Here is a 17,783-nt window from a genome sequence, read left to right on the forward strand (position 1 = left end):
CTATGGAAAACCCTTGAGGCTTTGATATTAATGAAAGTTTATTCCAGGTTGTATAATACAGCAACATCTATGTACACAGAAAACAGAAACCCTTCTGTTGTGTTCATACCTAAGTACATTTACACACATATATATATATATATATAAAGATATGGTTAAATATGTAATAGAAAAATAAACAACTTTTTGACAGCGACATGTACACGTACATACACACACACAAACAAATGCACACTCAGAGTACAGTTTCCTGAGGCCAATATTTCACATCACTCTGGTATCAAAATTAAGATTTACTCTTTCTTTCGAGTCAATTATCACACAAACTTTCTGGCCATTCCATACCAAGGCACCCACACATCTTACTTTGCCTAAAACGCAGCTGACCAATTCTGCAAGGCTCAGGGGGTTTGTAATTGTGACTAAATCTTAAATGGAATGACGGTATCTAGAAGCAAAGCAACCATGCAGTATAAAACCTTGATACAACAGTCAGGCTTTTGCTTGAATTTCACCTGGTAGAATGTCACTTTTCATACCAACACCAATATCGTCACTCTTATTATATTGCATGAAGAACTTATTCTTGAAAAAGTTACTTTTTTTTTTTTTTTTTTTTTGATGAAAGAAATAAACCCAAACAAAGCCAAAACTTCCACAAGCATGAAAAAATTCTCTTAGAATTACAAAGGAGAATAAAATTGATATAATTTTGCGTTGTAAAAGAGCTTTAATCAAGACGCTACAATAGTGCTTTGAAAATTCAGTATCGATCACAATGTCAAGAGAAATTACAGATTTTCCTAAGAATTTTTTTTTGTTTCAGCAGTGAGGGTTGAATAAAAAAATGACATTCTTGTATCTGTATTAACATGATTTATAAATTAATGATCAAATTAGATTTCGAAGGTACTCGTATGTCATATTTTTCCTGTCATTTTGAATAAAACATGAAATCAAAAACATTTGAAAAGCAGGATTGGCTACAATTGAAGTTGTTTGATGCTTCTCTTTCATATAAATCAACAAGCAATGCTTTTGGTTCATTTGCTCAATCTCATGTTGTCAATTGACCAAATCAGAGGTCTATTTTTCATTCACTTTGGACACACTTTTTAAAAAAATTAAATCATCTCAAAATCATTCTTGATACATACTTCTGAAACAAAATATTGCTGGAATAATGTGACATAGTAAATGGTATAAACATTAGTTGTAAGACCACCAATAACAATAATCCATACTGAAACATTTTCAACCTGATTATTTTTAGGCAAAGACTATATCTGATTTCACCTTCAACCACAGCATTGCTTGTTTCATGATACAAAACTGAAATATGGTTGTGGTCTTAGATACTTTGCTCTCAGGTGGGCAAGAAACTGAGTGTGTGTGTGTGACTGAGAAAATAAAACATGAATTAAGTCTTCTGGTGCTGCTGAAATAATAAAAAATTGATAAAAAATGACAATAATGATGTTGATGATGTTGTGACAATGTTAATGATTCAATTTTTAAGTATTGAGTAGCATATGACAGAGATAGATTGCACAGAAAACATTTATCTGCTCATGTGTACTTATACATGTCTTGACCACCAATAAGCACACATATAAGTACACATACAAATTCCTCTTCATGTGCAATCTATCCACATATACTATTGTCTAATTTTCTACTTACTGACTGTGCATTATTTAAGATGTAGTTCCCCACACGTTTGACAAGATTGATTCTTCAAAAGTCCATGATAATAAGTAACCAAATGATGTCTATGGCCAAACTGCCAAAGCTCCCTCCCAACCCCGGGGTCATTGTGTACAAGATAAAGCCATTACGGTTCAAGACAGCATCCAAAATAAACCATAGACATAAATCTTTCATACTGTCATTGACAGAACCAGCTTTATGGCTGCAATTTTGTTTTTGTTTAAATGATTTTCTTTCTTTTTTCCTAATTTTATTCATCAATTTTTGAGGCAATAGTTCTATAATCATGAAAATCTTTAAATTTGCTGGTTCAATGAAAAAGGGAAGACCATTCAGAGCTTCAACAGTTGGGCAAGACATTAAATGAATAAAAAAAAATATGCAAGTTGGGTAGAAAAAATAACGAATAAGAAATAAAACATGAATGCTATTTACATTCATAGCGGGGGCACGGAACCCTTGAGGGATGTGACAAAACTAACAGTGATTAACTGTAGGAATGTCACGGAGCTAAGTGAAATCTTCCTTGTACTCCTTCCGGCCACATGCTGGTCTAGCGTGGTACGTCTGAAAAGATGACGGAGTCCCTCCCATTCAGATGGATCAGACCATGGAGGTGCGAATTAGACAAGGGAGCAAGTACTCTTTGGCCAAAATATGATGTTTTTTTACGTCTCTGACTGCTCTTCTATCTCACACATAGACACAGGTAAAATTTGAAGTCATGGGAGAAAAAATGAACAGTTCTACTATGTAAAAGATGGGAGTTATAATCTAAATGACTTGATGCAGCAGGTCAGCTCTGGTATAAACATCTGGTTTTGATGATGTCCTTGTACATGAACTAACATAAAATGATTTCAAATGTCCTAAAACTTGGTTTAAAACATTTCAGAAAAAAAATTCAGGTGAATGGATGGTGAATAAATACTGCAAATTTGTTGAAGTCCCCCCCCCCCCAACAAAAAATGGTAACTAATTTAACTTATTCCTATCTTCATCATCATACAGTATTAGTTCAGACAATTTATTGTATCAAAATTAACTTTTATCGGTAACTTATTAATAAAAATAGAAAATAAGTCTATTTCAGACAGCATTTCAATCTTCTTTAGTAAAAACTTACCATAGATAAACATTCTAGAAACAACAATTTTCTTTACAATTTTTACCCCCTATGCAGTCTTCCCCTTTAACATTTAACACTTCTCTTTTGATTGTAGCCCATGAGAAGAGCAGTCAGAAACTAAAACTTTCTGTAATTTGTGCTGAAAAAAGACCGTCTTATAATAGATTAGCAACACATTGTTCAAACTTCTACAAGAATCGTTACAAAAGTTCTTTTTAAGTTCTCCAGCTGAAAGTATCGGGAAAGCTTTCCATCGTAAGACAACCATCCCCAAAATGCGATTATGAAAACATCTGATATGTACTAAGGAAGCAGTGACTTGTATAAGGAACAAACTAAGTTAGATCCTTAACATTTGTAATAACAGTTTTACTTTTCCATTACTTTGAATCATCCCTCTCAGCTAATTCAAAGCAATTGAAGAGTAAATCCTGTCGTAAAATTCTTAGGAACTGAAAGGTAAGAGTTGATTAAAATGCACTCCATGGCAAACACAAATCTCAAGGACGCTCGCATATTGCCCATGTAATACCCAGTTATAACCAACATTACAGCCTGTTCTAACCCACTCAAAACCCACGTCAAGTTCACACACAGCCCAACCACGCAGTGCAAGCTCCAAGTTTCCAAAAAACATCCTCTGAACCCTCACATGTTTACTTAAACATCGTGGAGGTATAACCAGTCCCTAATATCACACTTGTCTTCCGCACTTTGGACCCCCTTTTTTTTTTTTTAATCCTTTGTTTATTGTCCTTGGCAAATTTTTGTATCATACAAATCATCAAAGATGGCCTTTTGATATGCACAAGATAGCTCCATTTAGCTCTAGTCATGCACTGGCCAAGGGAGACGTAATGCTTGCCAAATTTATTGACAGAAAAACGCAACATCGTTTCTTTCCTTGATTCAGTATCAAACCTATCAAACTGAAGCAAGCATGAATCTTAAAATCAGAATTTGGGAGCAAAATCCTCTGTAACCCATTAGTGAGACCATTTGTAGCGTGATTACAAAGACACAATTCACTGCACCTTCCTACATTTGATAAATGGAGGTCCCCAAATAGAAAGGTATGTCATTCTGTGACAATGGCCTCTATGTGACAAAACAAACTGCAGCTGTCACTTCATTTTTTCATGACAACACAAACAGTTTGTACTGATTAAGCCATGTTTTCTAGTACTGATTAAGCCATGTTTTCTAGTACTGATTAAGCCATGTTTTCTAGTACTGATTAAGCCATGTTTTCTTGTAAAGGAAACCATCCAAATCACCTCTACTCACAGTCTGCTTCAAAACATACTACAATCAAAACTACACTTTACACAAAGTCCATGCACATATCAGGTACTTTATAAAACAGGGTTCTCAGCTCCTCACATACACAAGGCTTGCTTTCCCACTTCAACTTTCTCAGTTTCTCTGTACATACAAATAAAAGTGATTCCATCCCTGTTGTTGAACACATTTATGACATTTTTTTTTACATTTCTTTTCAAATTGAAAAAGTGGCAAGCTTAAAAAGATCAAAAGATCAATCTGCAATAATTAAATAAAAATAAACAGTGATGGCAAAAGAACTGGTTTCCAGACCTTTCAATGTTAATATTTTTTAATGATCAAAATAGTCAAAATTTACAGGGAATCGCCACTCATTCAAAAATAAAACTAAATGAATAAATAAACAAATAAAATAAAAATAAAGAAACAAAAACTGGAGACGTCCAATATCATTAAATGCACCAGCCATGACAGGATATCTCAATTCATTTTACCCCGTCTCATTTTTTTTTTTTTTTTTTTTACTTTTTACACTGACTAACAAACAAAAATTTAGGAGAAACGGTTCATGTTCATCAACAAATTTTTTTTCAGTATCCTCAACAAATGTCAAAATTAGTTTTTTTCAAACAAACCTTTCAAAACTCATCAACAAAAATAATGGAAGGGCACAGAAATTTCAGTCCTGGTTCTAAAAACTTTTTGCATATCATTTATAAAATGTTTTCTGATGAATTATTGATGCACCGTAACACTACGTAGGACGCAAAAAGCAAAGGTAATAAATTAAAAGGCAACGACAACTAGTTGATGGTGACCAGGTTGAAAATATTTCCCATGTTTTTATCAATCTCCCCAAACCACTTTTCTCCAGAAAATCAAAACCAATTTTCTCCAGAAAGATTTCTCCCCTTCTTTTGTCTGAAAGCTAGGGCAGAAAAGGCTCCAGTGAGACCAAATACGAGTATGAAATGAAGAGAAAAAGATCTGCAATGGCTGGTGTCATCATTACTGTCCACTGTCTATGAACATGTTTCTCAGAACAAGTACCATACCTGGTCTGTAAGTCAGCGGCTGCGGGTCGCTGGTCTTACCAGAACTTTGGATGTGGAACTGGACGGTGACGGGTTCTTTGATTTCTGGATCTCTATATGGCGGGACAGTGATCACTAAATGGGTCTGAAACAATATGGAGTGGTACAGTGATTACCAGACGATTCTGAAACAATATGTAGTGGTACAGTGATTACCAGATGATTCTGAAACAACATGTAGTGGTACAGTGATTACCAGATGATTCTGAAACAACATGTAGTGGTACAGTGATTACCAGATGATTCTGAAACAATATGTAGTGGTACAGTGATTACCAGACGATTCTGAAACAATATGAAGTGGTACAGTGATTACCAGACGATTCTGAAACAATATGTAGTGGTACAGTGATTACCAGATGGATCTAAAACAATATGTAGTGGTACAGTGATTACCAGATGGATCTGAAACAATATGTAGTGGTACAGTGATTACCAGATGATTCTGAAACAATATGAAGTGGTTCAGTGATTATCAGATGGGTCTGAAACAATATGAAGTGGTACACTGTTTGAGATTTGAAGGATTCCTAGTATGTGACTGTTGATGTTATATGAAACTGTGCAACAGCTCATTTTCTTGAGCTAGCGCTGTTCTGCAGAGAAAGGAACACCTATCAAACTCAGGCCAGTCTGTTAAAAGACACACATAAATGCAGACAAAATGTAAAACGGTTTTCCACTGAAAGTGCACAGCAACAAAGGTGACATCAACGACAGACACAGGTGATGGCTAATGGCTATATACATAAAAATGGCAAAACTTTTTTATGTGCTAGTTAAGTAATATATTACTCTTACATTTGATTTATGAAACAATTTGAGTTCAAGGGAAGTGCAATGCAATAATTTTTGGGAAAAATGTAAACAGTATCCCACTATTGGCAACTTAGTACATCTGTAAGTGTCAATGAGTATTTAAGTTCACTGAAATAATGTCTTTAGTCAAAACAATAAGAAAAGCTATACTTTGTGAACCAAAACGAGAATGCCAACGTGAACTTCTCTGACTCTAGGTGGCCAATGTCTGACATGTTATCACTCAATATTGTTTACCCACTTTCCAGTTAAAGTGACCTTTCTGGACCAACTCCAAAATGTCTCAGTTCATACCATGGAGAGAAACATGTAGTGACATGCGTAATTGTTAAAATAGGCTTAAATCAACAGATTAAAAACAAATAATAATTACATTATCCAAGATTTGCTACAATTTGTAATTCTAATGAGTAGCCTTATATATACACCTAGGTTCTTCTCTGTTAAAACATGGATAACAAATGGAGTCAAGACTGGTACTTCTTGTATAATCTGGACCATATTAAATATTGACACACACTTAAATACCTAGAGATACAGAATTCCACTACAATCAGGACAGTGTGAATGGCTGCCTGATGCACCAATTCAACCCCAAATTTTAGTTCAACTGGGTGCATCTGAAGCATAAAACTACTAGAAACCACCCCCACCCCACCCCGTCCTATCCTCCTCCTCACCCCCTCCCCACCCCATCCTATCCTCCTCCTCCTCACCCCCTCCCCACCCCGTCCTATCCTCCTCCTCACCCCCTCCCCACCCCGTCCTATCCTCCTCCTCACCCCCTCCTCATCCCATCCAATCCAGGCCATCCTGCTGCCTCAAGAGTAACAAGACAGTCTAATCAAGCTGTTAATGCTTGTCCCTATTGCGGGGTCACTGGCTAAATTCTAGAGCGTGAAATTACATATTAATTTTACTCCTGCCTCCACTGAACAAATAAACTGACTTGTTTTCTCTTTCCAAAATTGCACAATTTCCTAAAATTGCACAATTTCAAATAATGAAACAATTTTCATTTTCATTTAGTTTTCAAAATTTTGATACAAATGCTAGAAACTGCTTATCAACTTTCTGAAATAAAAAAAAATTAATAAAAAATAAAATTAAAAAAAAACTTTCTGAAATAAGACAAGCAGCTGTTCATGTATCTTAGCATGGTACATTACGTATTCCTCACAAGTCTTGGTGCATGTTTCTCTAGAAGGACATTGAGGTAACCTAAATGGAGTACATGAATTGGAGATTTATTAACAATTTACCTAAGCAGGGGACACGGATTGGTGACTCATTAACCTGATGTTGGATAAGCAATGATAACAACTTCCATATTCTATATATCTACCAGTCTTCAGTGTTCAAAGTGTAGTGCTAGCTGTATGATATATGTAAAGCTCTTCATTATCAATTAACATATGTCGTTACCATAATTAAAAATTTCTACAATTACTAATATTAGTATTATGAGTAAATGATAAGTTACTCTGCTCCTGGACTGCAAATGCAATAATAAATAAAAATTGACTGTATCTAAAATAGATTCCATATGATATTGCTAAATCCCCCCCTCGGCTAATAAAAAATTTTCTGTCTTGGGTGAAGCAATATCAAAGCATTATTCAGTAATTATTCTAATCAACTCAAATTTCACAAAGTTTTAAGATGCTACTATGCTGGAAACACTTTTCCCCTCTACACACTGTCATGTCTGTATTCTGAAATAATAAATTACCCTAGTTGAAGTGTGGGACACCTCCTTACCAATATAAGAGCATACAGAATATGAAAATTCTCAAACACAAGCTGAAAAAAACCTTCATACCGTTAGCTTACGGCCAACTTTTGGATGATCTTAATTTTCCACCAGCACTCTGCGATTGGATTTTAGATTTTCTTTTAAACAGAAAACAGTCAGTAAAAGTCGGTTTTAACTTCTCGGACACTATAGTTTTAAACACTGGCACACCCCAGGGCTGCGTCTTATCACCTTGTTTATATACGTTATTCACCCACGACTGTGTGGCGAGGGAGGAAAATAGATTTTTAATGAAGTTTGCCGATGACACAACTTTAGTCGGCTTGATACACCATAATGATGAGATGTCATACAGGCAGTCGGTTACAAGTTTAGTAAATTGGTGCACAGACAATGACTTGATATTAAATGTGAGCAAAACAAAAGAAATGATCATAGACTTCAGAAGAAATCAAATAAGTAAAAATCCCTTGGAAGTTAACGGTAAAGCGGTCGAACAGGTTTCTAATTATAAATTACTAGGGGTTCAGCTGAATAATAGGTTAACCTGGGGCGATAACATCACGAAGCTATTGAAAAAGGCACGTCAACGAATGTATTTCTTAAGGAAATTGAAAGCTTTTACCAGAAATGTGTTTATTTTAACGAACTTTTACAGGTGTGTTTTAGAGAGTATTTTAACTTATTCAGTAACTGTTTGGTATGGACGTGCAACTGTGGAGGAGAGGAACAAGTTGGAAAAGATCGTCGAAACTGCAGGGATTGTAATTGGAACAGATCTAACTCCCGTCCATACTATATATCTAGACAGGACTAAAAAGAAAACATTATCAATAATGACAGACAGTTCCCATCCAGCCCATACCCTTTTTAAATTTTTACCTAGCAATTCGAGACTCTTAGCTTTTAAGGGTAGTAAGCGATTTTTAAATAGCTTTTATCCTTCGGCAGTAACTATTTTTAACTCTAACATGTAATTTTAATTTTCATTTTTTATATTTCAATGGCGCTACTACAGGGCAAAAGATTCCCGATTTTATACATTTGTATTTTATTGGCTTAATAAATTATTATTATTATTATTATTATTATTATTATTATTAACTTGGACTTAGGCCTTCATCAGACCTGATGTGAGCAGATTATGACACTCACTGACCGCTAGGTGGTATAGTTGCCATGCAGGACCCTCTTATAAATGTAAGGTCCCACTAATTATCACTATGTGATTCGAGACGCATCTATAACATATAAATTGTATTATGGAAAAACGGAAGCGCAAAGGTATTAAAAATCCTCTTGGCTGAGATGATGAATGAGCTCAAAGGATTTTTCCAGCTGGTTTGGGGTATTAAAGTGATTCATTCCTGGTTATGGATTCTAGCTATCACTTGTGCCAATAAAATTAGCCTTGATTCAAGGTTACTGCCATAAATACAAACACAGCATCCTAACGCTGTTTATTTCCTTCTTGAAATACCTTCAGATGTTTTCCTTGACACCAGGCACGTAGTCTAGACATTGTGATTAATACAACCAGCCAGTGCTATTGTATCAAACTTTACTGCACACCCTGATACAATAAATACCTGCAAATTACCTCTGGAACATGGCCAATAACTTCATCTCAATGTTGTAGAAAAATTTTGGCTTCATTTATAAACAGTTGGCATTAAGACTATATACTATTCTCGCCCTACACTTTTAGCAGCTCAAGCAAGCATATCTTAGCTTTACCCTAACACTTCAAAATAACTGGCAATGGTTTTAAAAACAACTCAAAAATTTTTGCTCATCATTTCACCAATTAAACACAGCTTTGATGACTAATTACTGACTCTGCTAAGAATGACAAACACAGTGATAGTGACCTCAACTGACCCCTTCATGTGACCCTAATGACCCCCACATTCCCGGCCTCTACTGTATGTAAACTTTTGGTAATTGAGGTAGGCATCAACAGATGCCCTGATTTATGGAATGGGTCTAGTGCTTGGTAAGTAAGCAAGCAAGCAGATGTCTGGGCAGGAGATTACAGTCCCATTCAGAACAGTGGACTAACTAGTCCGCAGGTCAAATATGACAACCCACTACAAAGCTTACCATCTAATCCGCTAATAAACTCGGAATAGATTCTCTGTGGGGAAGTATTCAAGTGGGTCGGCCATATTTGACCCTCGGACTAGTTAATCCACTGTTCTGAATGCGGCCTATGATGCCAATTTGTAGGTGATACGTAGCATGTGCTCACAAATAGACACAGTTATCTTATCTACTGATTTATGATCATGCTATTTGTTGTTTTTGTGATGCATTTTGTGGCGTCTACCTCCAGCTATATTTCATACCAGGTAATTGACCTTGCCATGTTATGTTTAAAAAAATAATAAGATTAACAAAAAATCAACATTTTTTTACTTTTCCCAGGAACCAAAAATAAATAAATAAATAAATAAATAAATAAAAAAATAATGATAATAACATATAAATAAATAAAATGGAATAAATAAATAAAAATAAAAACAAATAAAATAATATCAGAAAAGATAAAACAACACTGTAGAAGAAAATACAACTAGAAAGATAAATATTTACCGGTTGAAAAAACTCAGGGTCGACGGTGCCTTGTTGTTCCCAGACAACCTCCCCTTCCTCATTTAGTTCCCGGAATATGGCCTTGACATTCCGCGTGAAATTCTTCCCAATAATGATCATCTCAACCTCGCCTTCTGGTAGGCACTCCATGAATGACCTCTTGCAGATCTCAGGCTGACCCGCTGGCTGGGCTATGTGAAATAACAAGATAACCAATGTAAGGATGTTTGCCACATAAGCCTGTAGCCAGGGGGTATTGGAGGGGGGGGTGTGAAAAAAAAAACACCCTTCTTGCTGGGAAAATGTCCCCTCTGAGTAAATTTTCATCTAGTTACATGAAAGTTTAATGGTGAAAGGTCCACTTAAAAAAAAAAAAAAAAAAAAAAACCTCCCCCCTTTTGAAATTACTGGCTACAGGCTTGTTTCGTTGATATTTCTGACCAACCTTGACACAGATGCCTTTGTCTGCAGTGCAGACTGCCAGTATACAGCATTTATAGCTTCCAGCAGCCAAGAGTGCTGCACGTGAGATCTGCATGTCTACCAACATGAACCTCTCTGCTTCTTAAAACACTGAGAGATGCACAATTTATAATTAGTATGATATTACCATTAACAGACATGAGCCCAAGTTTTAGAAAAAAACTCTGAACATTTATTTATTGTGGAACCAAACACCTCGCGTAAGTTTTTGGGGTTTAATTGCTCTGGGGTTATGTAAAAAAAGTGGAATTCCATGATTCCAGGGGAAAAGCTCATGTCTGCATTGATCAAACATTTCCCATGCTGAGTTGGTCAGAAATTCAGACTTCAACTTATTCACTAAATTAGGCAGTAGGGCTTTGCAGGAAAGTCTTTTTTTGGCTGTTGTTTGGTAATTAACCTGGTGAACTAGATTTTTTTCTTTGACACTTAGACTGTTACATTATTAATACATAGCAGGAAAATGTGCGTCATTCTACTAAACCCATTTCCCTCTTCATTTCCTTTTTACCCAATAATTACAACACAAGCCTAGAGGTTGAAACATATAATCTAATTTGACTTGACAAACACTTTGTACTAAGTGAGAGGAAAAACCATCTTAAAATCTGAGTGTAAGGCATCCTGGGGATCACTTACTGCACAAGATTGGCGTTGACGTTGTTTGCAGGGTACACGGTGTACCATCTGGCTTGCTGATGTTCACCCGAAAAACCATCCGCGTCTTGGTGCTCTTCTTTTTAGACCTTGCGATGCCAATACGCTGCTCCACATCTGCGTTCCTCAGTTTTAATATTCCCACGCAGTCTATGCTGAAATTAGATAAAAAAATTGAGATGGATTAAGTTTCTTACAAATCAAATCTTCAAAAATTCACAAAATTTATGTGATTTTTCATGGATTTTAGTTTTTCTACAAATCAATATTCACACAGTGCATGTGTACTGAAATTAAATATTAAATAAATTGTGAACGTTCTTCGTTTTTTTTCAAATCCACCCTTATTTTTCAGAAGAACATTTTCCTTCAGACTACATACTGCATGATTGAATGAATAAATGAATGAATGAATGAAGGCACTTTTATAACCAAGCACTGAATGTAAAATCCACCATTTGATTTCAAATATTTATTTCTACTGTCCATATGCCAACATCCATTATCTAATGCAGCACTAATGTGAAACTGATGAATCTCATGTCAAAGAAAGGATATGTAGGACTAATGATGCTCTTATCTACCACGATGTTTGAATGCATTTTTTTGTCTATAATCTTTATTTTTGAGTACTTTGTTGGCCTATCTATAATGAATATGACTGAAAAAAAAAAAAGAAGTGACATGCCTTTGCATCCGAGGAAGAATTCTGAAATCATTTTTCACGAAGCAGTAGTCAGCTAATGGTGGCATATATGCTCTTACCATTCATATACTAGCCATTTACCTTTGCATTTGAAATGGGGATTTGAAGAGAAGAAAGCTCAAATATAACTCCCCAGGCAATGAATGCAAGGTTTCTTGAAGGTTGAAACATTGTCCTAGTAACAAAGAACTAATGATCAATTAGAGATCGTTAATCCAAGAGGAATCAGTTCTGGTAAAGCAATAGAGCAGAGTATTTTTCCTTATTTCTTATCTGACACTGATTACTTTCTAATAAAACAGCCTGGTGGTGGAGACATATCACCACATCCTGATTTTTGGGATAATTTCTGCAGTATGAATGGTCAGAGATCCAGGTAAAAATGATCCTGTCTGTAAATAATGTCAAGAACTTCAGACAACTAAGTCAATAAATAGACCAACCTCTTAAGACACTCAGACCCCATTCCCAGAGATTAGATCGATCTACTTTAGATCGACCCAACTCCCTGGGGGTTCACGCTAAATAGCTGTCAGCCGAGCGGGCACTAAAGTTAATTACCCCCTTACAGCTTGTAGTAGGCAGGACAGACATTTAAGCCGGATTATCTGACAGTAATCTAGATCGATCTAAAAGCTCTGGGAATACGCCCTCAGTGTTGGAATATCCTTTATACTTAACCCAGTCCAATTACATAAGTCTATATATGTCTATATACACAAGGATTACAGTGGATGGAGGAAGCAGAATGTGTAATTGTTACAGTCAGAAATTTTTACATATAGAACTTGCTTTAATCATTTCTTTCCAATATTATGTGCATCACCGTGCTTATTCTATTTTGTGACTATCTAGAATTAAAGTGACTATCTAATTTACATGTTATTTATATTTTTCTACATACTTGTTTGCTGTGCATGACTTCACTTGTTTGAAAGTATCATCCTATCTAGGATTTTCATGTCAAATCTAATTTTCCTCAATAAAAAAGCCCGACACACAGATTATTACCTAAGCTGCCTTCGCAGTTAGATTCCTTGGTTTATAATACTTCTAATAATACTTCTTATAATAATAATAATAATAGATACTTCCTAAATGTCTGGCCAAATATGTAAACCACAACAGTCTCCCTGATATTTTGAAAAAAAAACAAAAACATATGTTACTCTTCTATGAAGAGTTTTCTTTTTTTAATTTTATTTCAAAGTTATTTGAATTACTGGGTAGCTTTTCATGATATCAGCACAAAGACATGACATTGAGACAGGTTTAAACATGCGCAGTCTACCTTTAACGAAAATGAAGTGATTGCCGTGCAATACCAGGATCAATACTTTACCTAGCATATTTATAAACACCTCTACATCCACCTGGCAAGCTGCCAGCCTAGCCATAATGAGACGGATATGAGACTTGCCAAATACAGAAATTATTGTAAAACTATAATTTCCTTTATAAAGCAATATATTGTTATACGGGAGTCATTCCTATCAATTTCTTACGTGCCCCAGCGCATGCGTTAACTATCTCCGGGTCATGACCCAGACCACTAGGCATTGGACCAATCAGTAACCCGAACCCAATCACGTGGGCACAACATTCCAACAAAGGTGCAGATATACAGCTACCGCGAAAGAAGAAAGTCGGAAAAGAATTTTACACAGCGAGTCACAAGAAAGGTAAGCCAAGGAATACGGCTGTATTCTAAATATGTTTTTTATCTTTACCAAGCATTACAGCAAGTTTATGTGCATCATCTATTCTCCTATTCGTCTCAGTATTTCTCACTTAGTCACTCCGTTCCGCAGGACACACTCTTTCAAGATGGCGCAAAAAGATTTTCACACAACGGGATGCAACTTAATGTCAAATCCTTCACGTACTCCTGATAAAAAATCAAAATTCATTTTCATTATAAGGACGCACATTCATCAACAGTTAGTTGCCCCCCACCCCCCCCCACCCCCAATTTTCAACAAATTTCTACCGGGCTCGGCAACAACAAACAACTACTAGCGCTCCGGTGCATTTGCGGTCCTTAAATATTGCACAAAAGGGCTTCCGGTTTCTTATTCCCTTTATTTTATGTCATTATTGCCACCAACGACTTTTTCTTCTCACTTTCCCTTACTTCGTACATAACACTTAACGTATTGACCCTAGTAAACAAGCCTCATCAACTGGCGACGATGAGTCTACACAGCATCTGGAGACCCGATCGCATAAGCTGTTGCTGCGGAGACACATCTGGGATCCGTTTATTGTTACATAATACTTCCCCCTACCCCTTGCAGTGGCTTCTGGCATGACCATAAAACTAAACAACCCTCCCTCCAAGCTAAATTGCTACCATTTACATGCATTACTTTTAATTCAAAACAAAGCCAAGTTAATTCTAACGTGTGTACTGGGACCCGAGACTTAAAGACCAAGTGAGTTATTAAAAAAAAAAAAAAAAAAAAAAAAAAAAAAACATCCAAGTCAAGTTTACCAAATCAAGCAACAGGTGGGAGAGCCTACACTTTAATTTCCAGTCTCATATATCAGATCCCGCGAATATTCCAAGCCAAGCCAAGTTAACCAAATCAACACACATATTAAAAAAAAAAAAAAAAAAAATTCAAGCCAAGTTTACCAAATCAAAACAGGTAGTAGAGCCTACAATTTAATTTCAAGTCGTAATATTTGGATCAGCCCTATATTCCAAGCCAAGTTTACCAAATCAAAACAGGTAGTAGAGCCTACAATTTAATTTCCAAGTCTTACTATTCGTATCAGCCCAATATTCCAAGCCAAGTTTACCACATCAAAATGGGTAGTAGAGCCTACAATTTAATTCTAAATCTTACCTATCGGATCAGGCAAATATTCCAAGCCAAGTTAACCAAACCAAAACACAGGATTGAGAGCCTTTATTAAAAAAAAAAAAAAAAAAAAAAAAAAAAAAAAAAAAAATTCCAACCCAAGTCACAAATCACACAACAGGTAGGAGAGCATACAATTTATTGTCTACTCTCAATTTAAAAAAAAAAAAAAAAAAAAAAAAAAAATCCAAGTATCAGTCATAGGTCCTACTGTCAAAATTGGATGTAGGGATATATCGTTATATATTTTATACAATAAGTCCAACACTTGGCCATTCACAACAATTCTTACCACCTTATTTCAGTATGAGCAACAGCGAATGGCGGGTGCTCCTTCTTGGTCACAGTTTCATATCTCGTCTAAAGTCATATGTCAGTGAGCAACGTCCCCTCAATTTACATGTTAATACACACTTTTGGTCCAGAGGAGGAGCTACCATCCCACAGTATCGCAGAGAAATAAGCAACCACACTTCCCGCCTCACTCACTTTATTCAGAATACCCATATACTAATATGCCAACTGGGAGAAAACGACGTCAATCAGCACACTGAGCCAAAACATTTAATCACCCAAGTGGTTGACTTCATACGCCGTTGTGTTCATCTCAACCCCGATTTGCGCGTCATCTGGTGCCAATTATTCCCACGGTCTGTAGCCCCCAAGAGTAGACTTCGATCCACTGTACAACAGGATGCCTTCAACCAAAAAATTGCTGATATCAACACGCTACTCAAAGAAAGCTTACAGAACATACCACAAGCCCGCTATTGGAAACATACAGGAATAGCAACAAATGGATTAAACATGCTGGACGATATCGATGGCACGCATCTGAATGCATGGGGTCAAAGAAAATTCCACCGTTCCATTAGGGGAGCTATTTTATTTGCTACAAACAGTAAGTACGCGTACCCACCAGATCTCAATCCCAGTGATGCCTATCTCTCTCTTCTATATATATATATATATATTTATAAAAAAAAAAAAAAAAAAAAAAAAAAAAAAAAAAAAAAAAAAAAAAAAAAAAAGCTGGCAGGGCTTTAATCTCTGCTCAGGGAGTCACCTCCTTTCTTTTCTTTTAGGTTATGGACTTCCAACCTCCAGGTATTCCAAGCTCTGTCCCGAGAGAGCAACAACACACTCAGCAACCAGGCCAGCAGGACATTCTCGTGCCTCCTCCCCCTCTTCACAGATCAGGACCCGTTCTGACACCATTGCAGACGGTACACGGGCCGTCTGCACATCTTCAACTGCTGGACCTAGACACAAACATTCCCAGGGTAACGACAATGCAGCCATCACAAGACAGCCTCCCATCTCCCCAGGTTCCTTCCACCGCCCCTGCCACCGCCGGCCCAGATCCCACAGCCATTACCGCTGGTAACTTGACATCTGGCCACCAGGCTCCCAACGCTCATGCAGCTTCACTTTCATCCCAACTCTTGAACACAACCTCTAACAGCCAACCCATCCTCTTCCACAGTCAGCAGGCATCACAGCCGGGTCAAATTCACGCACAGGACAGATTACCGATATCCCCTCAAACCCCTCTGGACAGCCATGTTTCTGCCTCCCTACGCGCAAAAATTTGGAATGATGAATACGTATCTTTTCGTGACTTACTATCGCCACATTCAAATGCCTTTTCTTCATGTGATCAAACAGAGGAGGAGCAGTTTATTCAAAAAAGAAAAACGGACGCAGAGGGAAACATGGCTATTATCTACTCACCAGTTTCTAAGAAAAGTACACAATTATCTTTTGCCCAATGGCAGTCGGCCTACAATACATTCTGTATTATATACCTTCAAAAGCACCCAGAAGAGGCTGGCAACCTCCTCCAATATGGAAACAGAATACTGGAAATGTACCTCGGAAAATTTGGTTACTGGCGGACATACGATGAGCGCTTTAGGGCCAACTTTAAGGCCATGAATTACAAGTGGCAAGCACCTGATGCCATTCTACTGGCAGACCTAAGCTTTGTACAACGACCCCAGATACAACCCCAACGCACAGCCTCTTGTTTTCGTTGGAACAGGGGGATCTATTGCGACAACAAATCCTGCCAGTACTCCCACAGATGTTCCCTATGTCGGGGCCAACACCCATCATCAGTGTGCTCACAAGCTTCCCACACTTATTACCAGCCACAACAGCAAAGAGTTAGACAACAACGCCCACAACCTTTCAACAGAAGAGGTGCCTTCAACAGACGCCGCTAAGGCCCCCATCCTATCAGCAATCGCATTAAATAAGTCAGCATCGTCAAGGTACCGAGACATTGTATCACCCATCAGCCCCCTGGCTTTAGCCCAAATTCTACAACACTATACACCACGTATTAAACTATATTTAGTCAATGGATTTACCCACGGCTTCCAAATTCCCTTTGAAGGTCCCCTACCTCAATCATCAAAAACCAACCTGAAATCAGCAGCTGAGTGGCCCGAAGCAGTACGAACAAAAATCGCAGGGGAACTACAAAACGGACGAATAGAGGGGCCATTTGAAATCTCACCATATCCAATCTTTATACTATCACCGGTGGGAGTTGTGCCTAAAAAGACACCTGGAAAATTCAGATTCATACATCACTTGTCACACCCGGTCAGGGCCTCAGTCAACGATGGTATCGGTGACAAGTATTCCTCAGTGCAATACAGCACTGTTACTCATG

The 17,783-nt window shown here is 37.0% G+C and overlaps 2 protein-coding genes across 6 annotated transcripts in view; one reads left to right on the forward strand and one right to left on the reverse strand.

The window, feature by feature from the left end:
- Positions 1-17,783, reverse strand: part of LOC106172745 (uncharacterized) — a 49,968-nt gene that overhangs the window by 10,697 nt on the left and 21,488 nt on the right. For 4 of the 5 annotated variants that reach the window (XM_087011767.1, XM_087011764.1, XM_087011765.1 and 1 more), the window contains exons 5-7: positions 11,510-11,682; positions 10,388-10,578; positions 5,179-5,302 (exon numbers count right to left, since the gene is read on the reverse strand). In XM_087011767.1, the coding sequence (XP_086867893.1) occupies positions 5,179-5,302; positions 10,388-10,578; positions 11,510-11,682 (488 nt within the window). Of the gene's footprint in view, positions 1-2,145; positions 2,278-5,178; positions 5,303-10,387; positions 10,579-11,509; positions 11,683-17,783 lie in introns of all 5 variants that reach the window. The other variant, XR_015334034.1, reaches the window with a different exon arrangement.
- LOC147762064 (uncharacterized) lies at positions 15,833-17,328 on the forward strand. The gene is made up of 2 exons (XM_087011768.1): positions 15,833-16,001; positions 16,186-17,328. The coding sequence occupies exons 1-2, from the start codon at positions 15,939-15,941 to the stop codon at positions 17,326-17,328; spliced, it is 1,206 nt and encodes a 401-aa protein (XP_086867894.1). The 5' UTR covers positions 15,833-15,938.

This window comes from Lingula anatina, chromosome 4, assembly GCF_051362555.1.
Source record: "Lingula anatina isolate TDL-2025a chromosome 4, LinAna3.0, whole genome shotgun sequence".
Classification (NCBI taxonomy): domain Eukaryota; kingdom Metazoa; phylum Brachiopoda; class Lingulata; order Lingulida; family Lingulidae; genus Lingula; species Lingula anatina.

Bases quoted from the DNA above. Each gene is read 5' to 3' on its own strand.
- LOC147762064 (XM_087011768.1), top strand. From the start codon at position 15,939: ATGCATGGGGTCAAAGAAAATTCCACCGTTCCATTAGGGGAGCTATTT. The intron at 16,002-16,185 runs GTAAGTACGCGT...CTTTTCTTTTAG, and splicing joins TATTTTATTTGCTACAAACA to GTTATGGACTTCCAACCTCC.